The 11,150-nt window shown below is 35.2% G+C and overlaps 1 protein-coding gene across 1 annotated transcript; it reads left to right on the top strand.

The window, feature by feature from the left end:
* Positions 1–6,447: 6,447 nt before the first annotated feature.
* On the top strand, positions 6,448–7,806 carry LOC109018890. The gene is made up of 4 exons (XM_019001081.1): positions 6,448–6,597; positions 6,755–6,856; positions 6,957–7,188; positions 7,313–7,806. Exons 1-4 carry the CDS (start codon positions 6,448–6,450, stop codon positions 7,804–7,806), a joined length of 978 nt encoding a protein of 325 aa, XP_018856626.1.
* The last annotated feature ends 3,344 nt before the right edge of the window (positions 7,807–11,150 follow it).

The following is an 11,150-nucleotide window of genomic DNA, read 5'->3' as shown; positions in this document are numbered from 1 at the left end:
TTCAAGTAAAAGCGTAACGTCATGTAGTAATAAGACATGTAATTAAACTTTGTGATTGCGATTATAGTATTATACATGTAATTAGACATTAGTAATAAGTTTATTGTAGAAATAAGTTATAAATAAGTTAGATACTAATATAATAAAATAACATGTAATACTATAGTATAATAACATGTAATTAGACGCTAGAAATAATATGTAATACTATAGTATGATAACATGTAATTAGATATTATAGTAGAAGTCTAGTATAAAAATAAATTAGATATTAGTATAGAAGTAAATCAGTAGTGAATGATTTAGTTTTTGTTTCTAATTTTTGGAAAAGTTGAAATTTGAAACCCACAAAAAATTCTTTTTTAAAAATGTGCAAAATATGAAACTAAAAAAAAATTCCAAATTCAATTATGCTCCAACTCCATTCCTACAAGTCGAAATTGGAGTTGAAGTTCAGGTTTGAACTCCGACAAAGTTGGAGTCAATGTTTTGAATACTGTACCGGATGCCGCATTGGAACGAAATATTTCGGTACCGATACTATTTCGTGTATCGTTTCGGGATAGTTGATATATGAATAAATTATATATAAAAATTATATTCCAAAATAATAATCTATATATGAATAAATTATATATAAATACATATATATTTAAATTATAAATAGTCTATTCTTAATTGGGGGTAAAAAAATGAGGTTGTAGTTTGAAAAAATAACATAAAAAAATTAAAGGCCGAAATATAATCCGATACGGCCGATATCTAGGCCGGTATAAAAAATATATATATATATAATACCTGTACCAGACTAGTGGCTGGTACGATATATACTGGTCATACTGATCAGTACGGTACGGTATTTAAAACAATGGTTAGAGTTAGTCGGATTTAGGAGAATCTGACTCCAACTGGGGTGGTGCTCACCCCTATCACACATCATTATGATGGTGCTTCTTTTTTTTTTTTTCTTTTTTTTTTTAGTAAAATTTAATTAAACAAAACGTTTTAGCAACATAAGAAAAATTTCATAAAAATAAACTCACAAATTGATGTATCTTAATATGGTACGTATATCAAAATTTAAAGTTATTTTATTGTAAAGTAAGTCTAATGCATCACATTAAATCACGTCAGTTTATGAATATATATTTATGAAATCTCTTTGTGACTATGACACTTCTTTTAATTAAAACTATAAAAAAAAAAAATTGCAAAAGGTGGGGGTTGAGAATTTGCTGAAACTAATTCAAAGTAATATTAGATACAATATTAGATACAATATTATAACATTCAAGTCACATGCAAGAAATTTGTAAAAAGTGAGCAGTGTACATACCATATTTTTCTCAAATAATTTACACTGGACAAACACGCCATAGATCTGCATAAGTCATTTTTCCTAACTCAGTTTATCTTTAAATTACCAAGTACCGGTGAATAAATGTTCAAACCTAAACTTAAAGTGGTGAAAAATAAGCGATATATATGTTATAATCTTACTTAATAGTAATATTTTAACGGAAGCAATTAGTTATTTGACTGCCAAAAGTAGTTAAAGAGTGTAATGTATAGGTTTAATAATTTGAAATATTAATTGCAAACATTGTGATGAATCAAACCTAAAAAATTTATCTAGCCTTTACTTGAACCATTTTGGATTCGAAACTTACCTCAACTCATCTTATTTCATCATTAAAATTTTTCTAAATTCTCACACAAAATATAATAAACAATTCAATTTTTTCAAATCTTAAAATAATAACTATTAAAAATAATATTTTAACAATATTTTATTCAACTCATCTAAAATTATCTCAACTCACCTCAACTCATCTCTGAATCCAAACAATCTCTTAAGGGTTGGTTTAGATTCAAAAAAAAGATGAGATGGTTTTAGATTAAAGTTGAAAGTTGAAAAAAATATTGTTAGAATATTATTTTTTAATATTATTAATATTTTTTTATTTGAAAAAGTTGAAATGAGATTTGAAAAAATAGAATTGTTTATTATATTATATGTAGAAATTTTGGAAAGTTGTAATGATGAGTTGAGATGAGATGAAACACTTTCTGAATCCAAATGAGCCTAAGGGCAGGTTTGGGTGCATTTCTCATCCCAATTATTTAACTGAAATGAGACATACTAGCATTTCTCATCCCAATTCTTTAACTGAAATGAGACATACTTTCCAAACAATCATTTCAAGATTTCTCAGAAATCTCTCCCATTTTCCAAAACATCTCAAAAATGTTCATAGACAAGACTTATTACGCAGAAATGCAGCGTCTGTCCCCCTCCCACATTACTCCCCCCAGCGTTCGTATAGTGACATTACCCTTCCTCCACATCCTCCTCCATTACCAAAGGCTCAAGCTAGCACACTTCCTCTACAGAAAACCCAAAATCATCCGCCATTTGAGAAGCAGCACACTTGGAAACACACAGGTGGTTAAACAAAAAACTCTCATTTATCAATCAGTGACTTTTCAAGCCTAATCAAAGCGAGGCCTGACCGATGGAGATTTGACGTTTGTCACGGCATCCGGTGAGAGTACTCACCACTAAGCTCATCTTCATCATTTTAGGTAAGTAACTTCACAAAACCCTACTTTCCCTCTGCCCCATGCCACCGTGTGAATCTCTGAACACTTTCATGTCAATCAAGCAGGTTATTGTTCACCCTGACGAAGCTGAATCTCGAACCTAGCTATTCTGTGCAGTGAAATTAGATTGACCTGACCTCTGCTGCGCAAAATCAAACCTCGCATGGGCAGTAATAGTTGCATAGGAAAACCGCTTGGACATCTCTTATAGAATAGACAACAATGATGTATAAAATAGCAGTGGTTGATAGAGAGGAAGACACCCGTATGAAGCGAAACAACCCTCGCACTGTTATCCACAAATCTGCCCGTCGTTGCCTCCACAATTGCACCACCATAGGTCCGAAGACTTGGTCGTACCAGGTGAGTATCGAGAAGCCCCCCATTTTTTGTTTATTGTTTGTTTAAGGGCTACTTCTTGATTCCTTGGTCTTTCTTGTAGCGTTTAGGAAATCGGTTTCTCAGAGGTAAACTTTTTAAAAAAAAATATTCAAAGTAATTCTATTAATTATCTTCTTCAACGTTTTTACATCTGAATTGATGCATGAGCTAGACTGTTTACATTATTTCCATGCATGAGCTCTACTTTTGACTGTGTTGGGGGTTCAGGAATATACCAATACTTAGCACAACATGTTCAATGTCCCCATGCATGTGCTACACTTGTCACATTATTTCCATGTAAAATGTGGTGCATGTGTCGGTTCATTCTACCTTAAAGGAAAACTGTCCATAAACAAAACTGCATGTTGAATACGGTCCAAGCCATTTCAGCGTTTATATTTGGTTTCAATAATCATCGTCCTCGTTTGAGCATATATTATGAGCATATGGACAATGATACCATCGAAACCCCACGTGACTGGGATTTATGGAGTGATGGCTTTGAGGATGTCCTAGTTGACCTCTTGTACCAAGACACCCTCATGGATAGATTGAGAGGAGGGAGGATTACAACCGCTGATAATGTCAGGATTGCTGAACGACTGTATGGTATTAGGCCAAAAAAATTCAATTGTGATCAAGTGAAAGGAAAAATTGCTCGACTAAAGAGAAGACAACGTGAATTTACCAATCTTATGAAACAAACCGGTCTGGGGTGGGATCTGGAGAGGAAGGCACCAGTTGCTAGTGAGGAACACTGGGCAAATGGTATAAGGGTATGATCTAAATTATTGCTAAACATCTATAATTACCTTTCGGACTGTGATGTTTTCTGATTGTATTTTTTGACAATTTCTCTTGTTAGGTTTGTTCATCATGGAAACATTACAAGACCCATGAATGTCCAAAGTATGAACAACTTTGTGCAATTTTTGGTTGTTCAGTAGCCACTGGGACAATGGGCCGGGCGTCGATCGATCCCGCCCCAGATAGTGACGATGAGCGCTTGCTTGAGGAGGAAATGCTAACTCGTGGCCAACCAGTGACTGATCAGGAGGAACGAACCCCCCCCCCAATCGGGGGTTCCCCTGCATTCAACTACACCATTATCTGCCTCCTATGCCAGCAGATCTCGCAGACGACAGAGGACGTCGTCGACATTCCAAAACCCAGCCCTTTTCAACAGCAAATGAGCGAGACCCTTGATGAAATTAAACGTAGTGCCGAAGCGAGACAGCAGGCTTCTGAGGAGGTGATGGAGTCAAGCAGGTCAAGGAAGCGCAGCAAAGGTACTAGCATGGAGTCCGACAGAGCGTTTGATTTCCAGATGCATTGTATGAGGTTGTTGGAGGAAGTACAACCTCCCTTACCTCCTGACCAATTTAACAAGGCCTTCGACCATTTATTGAGCACAAAAGTCCAGAGATCCTTCGTTTCGATCTCCGATGAGCGCATAAGTCAGTGAGCTTGGAGTCTGAATTGATGGTGGCGCAGGATGTGATTTGTCACTCCTGACTGCTAGAATGGTTTTCCTTGCTAATCACCTTTAGGGTTTAGCAATTATCTTATTAACTCTCTTATCAATTTAATCATGCATTTTTTCATTTCCTGCATTTAAATTCTGACATTTCATAAACTGCTGAGTAGGTAATTTGAGGCTTATGATCTAATTGGATTTTGGTAATTGTACTTGTTACGTCAAGAATATTAACAATCCTGATGGTTATTTTATGGTTGAAGTGTTTGTCATTATACTGCTCAAATACTGTTTTGGAGTTGTAGAAACCTGGTGCTGAGTCTGTTAAGATGTTATTTGCTACTACTTGTTATTGCTAGTCTGTTTTGGAGTTATTTTGTGCTGGTGCTCACTCTGTTTTGGAGTTCTTTCTGGTGGTCCTCAGTGTGTTTAGACTATTGTTTGGTGCTGGTGCTGAGTAGATGAGACTACTCCTGATTATTGCTGAGTCAGTTTTGGAGTTCTTTTGTGCTGGTGTTGAGTTTGTTTTGGCATTGTGATTGTAGTGGTTCTGAGTCAGGTTGTTTGGTGCTACTGCTGGTGCTTATTTCTAAGTACATGTTGGTGCTGGTGTTGAGTCACTGATGGAGTTGTTTCTGGTGGTGGTGAATCTGTTTAGATGGTTTGTTTGGTGTTGGTGCTGCTGCATTGTAAATGTTGCCTTCGACTGCTTATTAGAACTGTCTGGGTGTTTAAAATGTACTAGATTCTATCTTATATTGCGTACAGCTATATATTATCATGATTCTTTTCATCTTAGTTTGTTTTTAGGCAATACCTTTTATGTTAAAGCAGACTTTACACTTTGTCCACAATTTGGTGTAGTCGTATCTCAGTAGTGTTGGCAGTTGCCTTTCTATCTAAGGTTCCCCTCAAAGCGAAATGATAAATATGCACCAATTGCATCTTTTCCTATTTTTCTTTTTCTCAAAAAAGATTACAATTTTTTTTCCACACAGATTTTGAATAAACCAAGTTTTGTTTGCCTGTGGAATTATCTGAATTGTTTTCCTTTTCGTACTGAAGCCTGTGTTGAGTTGTTTTGAATGGTGTTGAGTTGTTTGCCAACAATAACATGCTGCTACTACATTTAACATTAGATGCTACTGCTATTGAGTTGTTTGCCGACAATAACATTACATGTTGCTTCTGCGTTTAATTGATGCTGCGGTGTAAACTGTTTGTATTGAAGTGTAATGTTTCTGAAGAAATGTAATGTTTGGGACACACGATTTTTCCCACTCAAAACATTAAACTCCAGATGCACGACTTTGTGTATTGTTTGGATCAACACGTGGGTTATACCGTACAAACTAATTGGTCTACTTATAATTGGAATGCAGTGGCAATATTTTTTAAAACTAATATTAATTTTTTTTCACATAATTTGTCTAAACTTGATTCTTTGCATATAACAAGACAAAAGCTCCCTAGTAGTCTACCGACATACTTTCTTCAATGCTCTATTATTTAATTGAAGATCTTGCTTAAATAGATCTTTGATGATATACTCATGGTCTTCAGGAGATCGACCTATTGAAAAATGTTTTATTGAATCATATGGTTTTGTTTGCAGGATGGTATTAATGGGGAAAGGAATTTAAAGAGCAACCGGCCTCTATTGGCAATTAAATTTGTTTTTTCTTCCAACTTCTAGTAAGATAATTTAGAAGCATAATTTATAAAATGCATTAATTGGTCCTGTATTTTCATATTTGTTCAAGCCCCGTTAATATTTTGTAATTTTTTTTTATTTTTTATTTTCCATATTCAGAATGGACCATGAGAGTAGCTCTGCAGAAACCCCATTGATTGGGACCAATAGCGAGATGGATGATTCTTGCTCAAGTATGACTCATAACAGCGAGGCGGATGAGTTTATGCTGACATATCCTTCTAGTGAAGATGAAGCGGCAATGTAGGAGGTTAATCTTATTTATATGATGCACTCAACATCTGAATCATGGGCACGTCGGGTTCCTATGCCCCACCAGAATATAGGTCTACGGGGGGATCAGTATATTCAAGCGGTGTTGAACAGAAACCCCAACGAGTTGCAAAGAGATGTTTCGAATGGAAGTGCCTGCATTCCGGTATGTATGCGACCTGCTACGGGGGTCATTAATTATGGACCCGACAGAGAGGGTGTCAGTAGGCATGTTTTGCCTTCTTATTGGCCATGCACAAAGTCAACACATCGTATGGGACCGATTTCAACATTCTAGCAAAACTATTAACTGACACATAAAGGCGGTAATGGGGTCGCTACGTCGGACTGTGATTAGGCCGACACACAATCATGGGGTCCATCCTTACATTGCGAGTAACCGTCACAATTATCCATGGTTTGAGGTAATTAATTTACTGGATTTTTTTAATGCACAAATGCTTATTTCATGGTGATTAACCATATTCAATTTTGAGATGTGTTTTCTGATTCATATGATTGTAGAAAAGTCTTGGTGCATTGGACGGCACAAAAATTTTAGCTGTTACACTAGCTCGTCTTTCAAACACATATAGAAATCATTATAATCGGATTGCACAGAATGTTTTATGCTTATGTGACTTCGATATGAAGTTCCCGTTTGTGTATACTGGATGGGAGGGCACAACCCATGATGCACGAGTTTTTCTAGATGCCCTGAGTCGAGCGCAGAATGGATTTCCATGGCCAGAACCAGGTACGTGATATGTAAATTGGTATTGGAAGCTAGTGGCAAAAACATTATTGATCAATTTTCTGCCATACATTCCAGGGACATTTCTAAGACAAGCTGTAACTTAGTATACTTCCATGTTATGCAGGATATTATTATCTTGTCGATTCCGCATTTCCTTGTATTCAGAAGTTTATGCCGCCATATCCACGAGAGAGGTATTATCGATCTGATCATTATGGTGCCCGTCAATTCCGAAGTTATAAAGATTATTTTAACTTTCGTCATTCATCGCTGCCCAATGTTATTGAGCGCACATTCGCTTTGTTGAAAAACCGGTTTCAGATATTGGAAGCGATGCCTCGATATTCCCCAAACAAGCAGGGGATGATCTTGACCACATGTTGTACACTGCACAACCTGATTAAAACGATCACGCTGAATGATGAGTTCATTCAGCATGCATTGGGCCTTCAGTTCAATGGACAAAATATGCCTGGGGGAGAAGACGTGGGCTCAACTGAAGAAGTGGTAGACATGTCCCATGAGTCAGCTGGAACTATGGTAGCACAGAGAGATGGGATTACGATTCCTATGTGGGAGAACCTGAATGGGGATGAATGTGTATTGCATATTTTCTAATTTTTGGTAATTGCATGTTCAATTTTAAGTGGTTTGTCTTGATTCCACGTCTATGGTCGGATTATTTTAAAAAAAAATTAACAATCATGTTCATCACTTAAGAACCTAATGTAAAAGGGAGCACATGACAAACAAAATATAGTTCATGGGCGGAATTTTTAAAGAAACATGGAGTTTCCAATGAAGAGTTCACTACCATAGTGGACAACTTTTGACATTAATGTAGCATTAAACGGTTTACATTATCATTAACTTGGGAAAATTTAAAACAAATTAATAAGGCAATAAATAAAACCCAAGACCCAATCAACGCGAATTTATACTTGATCTTCATAGCTTGGAATCTTTGATGTTCTATTCTTGCATGTTTATCTGCGATCCTTTCATTCCTTCGTTCTGCTAACTCTAACGTGCGCTTACAACAATCCGGTTGATTCCATGCAAGATCAAGCCATTTGAAAATTCCACACTGCTTTTGAGCCTTATAATGTTGACAGTTAAAAAACCTCCGGCCAAAACTGTTGGGCTTCGTAGACGTCCGCAGTTTGGAGGGAATGCCACAATAACAAAGTGGTCTTTGTCCCTGGATCATTCCATCTTCTGGCCTCATAGGGTGAGTAGTAGATATGTTCACTCCGCTGCTACTATCCATATTTCTTGCAACCAAAGTTCAAACAGGCAGTAAAACAACACCCCTACTTTCCACAACAATTTCAACTAACATAGGCAGCACTAGTAATTGACGACATGAGTTCTTTACAAACAGCTTTGTTGCATTTTCTTATCACAACAAGTACTTTAAGAATCTGTCCAACATAAGCTTCCTTCCAAGGACCGAAATGAAAAATTTGTGTCCAAACTGTCCAAACTATCTGGTGGAACAATATTTCCCCTTATGTATGCGACTACTCAAAACAAAATGCATTGAGAATTGAACTGCCAATAAAGTCATCTGCATCATATATGTATGAAGTCACAGGTTTGGAACAAGTGCTCATTTCATGGTTTTTGGGACAGTTTTTATTATGACACAAGCATTTTCACAATCGATGAAAGATAATTTTTCTAACCAAAATAGAAGTAGCTCATGCCAAAGAAAATAATGGTGGTGCTTCAGAAATCAACACAAAATAATTCCTACCAGCGTTGTTATGTGTACATCAAACTAGGGAGGTCATGAAATGGGATGGAAATCCCCATAAAATTAGTGGACATAGAGGAGAAAAATCATCAAAACATCAACAACAAACAAGATCCACAAAATTCAAGAAAATGATATTTACCAACCTAAGAACCGCATGAACACGCAGATCTGACAACAGAATCCAGAAATCTTTTACAAAATACATTATCTTTATCGAAGCAATGAATCTTCAAATCGACAGGGTATTGTTCATCGACCAAGCCATTTCAAATGAAATCCATTGTTTGAAGGGAAAACCATTATTATCAGAGGACATAAATCTTGAAAATCGTCGATCGATAGTTGACCTATTGACCAGAAAATGTTTGCTCGAAGATGGGGAACCCTCCCATGAAGTGATCCAAAGCAGAAATTGAAACCCTAAACTCGCAGAGACAGAACTTACCCACGATTGAGATGCGCACAAGTAGTGGTTGTCTTGAAACTCCGCTTCAAAGATTCCTCGATCTGTCGTGTCGGTGCTGGAGGATAAAGTTACTGTTGAGGTTCCTCGGTCCGTCGTGTCAGTGCTGTAGGATGAAGCTGTTGCTGGATGGGAGGTGTGTTTTACGTCTGGGGTGAAAATTGAACAATACGTAGATGAAAGACCAAGGCAATGAAGAAGACACAAGCCTCGGAAGGATGAAACGGTGGGACCCACGACTATTATCCCAAGATAGTTTCAAAATTCTCATCTCACTTTACATCCAAACATATCTAAATGGGACCCACAAACTTTTTCTAAAACCATTTCAAAATTTTCAACTTATTTCATCTTAATATTATTCACAAAAATCTCAAAATTTTTATCTCATCTCACCCTCCAAACCTGTCCTAAGTATACGTGAATAATCCAAAATATCAAGTGTATTTTTTAAAAAGATAAAACTACTGTTATTGTGATGAATCAACTAATAATGGTCATAATTAATTGATCATTTACAATTTTTTGTTCCCTAATCTATATATGTATATAGAACTTTTTAGGGAAAAGCCACCATCATTTGGGGGGAAAAGAAATTTAAAAATGGTTGTGAATATTAAATTTTGTAAGTATTATAATGATAAAAGGTCCATACAAGCGTGTAAATCTGCATTATTATGAGAAATTAGGAGAAGTTTGGATAATAAATTGAAAATTGAATAAATATTGTTAGAATATTATTTTTTAATATTATTTTTTTTAGATTTAAAAAAATTGAATTATTTATTATATTTTGTGAGAGAGTTTAACAAAATTATAATAATTAAATAAGATAAAATAAATTGAGTTGAGAAAACGTGTTACTTAGAAAGATTGGGCTAATTGAAAATTTGAAACCATTGCATACAGATTCTTAGTTTCGGCCTTTTGGTTTGGTTTTAGGGTCAGAGTGTTGTGAAATTCAATTAGACCACATTTGTGGAAATGATGATGGATTTAGGCTCTATTTGAAGCCCAATGTACGAATACCGAATGGCTAATACAAGCAGAAATTGACGCACAGTTTTGGCTAATATTGAGTTTGGGCAATGAAGTATTTTGAAAATACTTTATTATTATTTATTATATAATTTTTATTATTATTTAATATTTTATTATTATTTTTCATTACTTTTTTACTATTATTCATGTGCAGAATATCTGAGATCACTTCACTCTCACTTCCGACCTAGTTTTCTAACTCTTTGATGTAAAATCTAAAATCAAATTGAAGTTAATAACTATAATTTCATATGATATTATTTTTTTATATAAATTCTTTACTTAATTAAAAAAAAAAACTCATTATCTTTGTGATGTAGGATTTTTCCCACTTCGAATCAATATTGCGTCCCTAAAAAAAAACAATTGTTCCAGTCATCCCTATTCAATTAAAGTTATTTACCATTATTTCTCCTTTTTCTCTCTCTCAAGTCTCCTCACTTTCACTCTAATTTCTTTGTGTCCTTTTGTTCCTAAGTTATTGTTTGGGGCTGTTGATCTCTAGCTTGTTTAGGGTAATCTTTTATTTTCTTTAATGGGGTAGTGAATAAATGGGTCAGGGTATTTGCATCCCTTTGTTGTGACTAATTTGTAAATAAGAATAATACTAAATACAGTTATAGAATATTCAAATTTCACCTATCATATTTGAAAAAAAAATGAAATTTATTATTAAAAAATTAATTTTTTTATTTG

The sequence above is a fragment of the Juglans regia genome, chromosome 12, assembly GCF_001411555.2.
Source record: "Juglans regia cultivar Chandler chromosome 12, Walnut 2.0, whole genome shotgun sequence".
In the NCBI taxonomy this organism is placed as follows: domain Eukaryota; kingdom Viridiplantae; phylum Streptophyta; class Magnoliopsida; order Fagales; family Juglandaceae; genus Juglans; species Juglans regia.
The sequence above is the reverse complement of the archived record's forward strand: the minus strand, read 5'-3'. Positions and strand labels throughout refer to the sequence as shown.

Bases quoted from the DNA above. Each gene is read 5' to 3' on its own strand.
- LOC109018890 (XM_019001081.1), top strand. From the start codon at position 6,448: ATGCACTCAACATCTGAATCATGGGCACGTCGGGTTCCTATGCCCCAC. The intron at 6,598-6,754 runs GTATGTATGCGA...TGACACATAAAG, and splicing joins ATGGAAGTGCCTGCATTCCG to GCGGTAATGGGGTCGCTACG. The intron at 7,189-7,312 runs GTACGTGATATG...CATGTTATGCAG, and splicing joins ATTTCCATGGCCAGAACCAG to GATATTATTATCTTGTCGAT.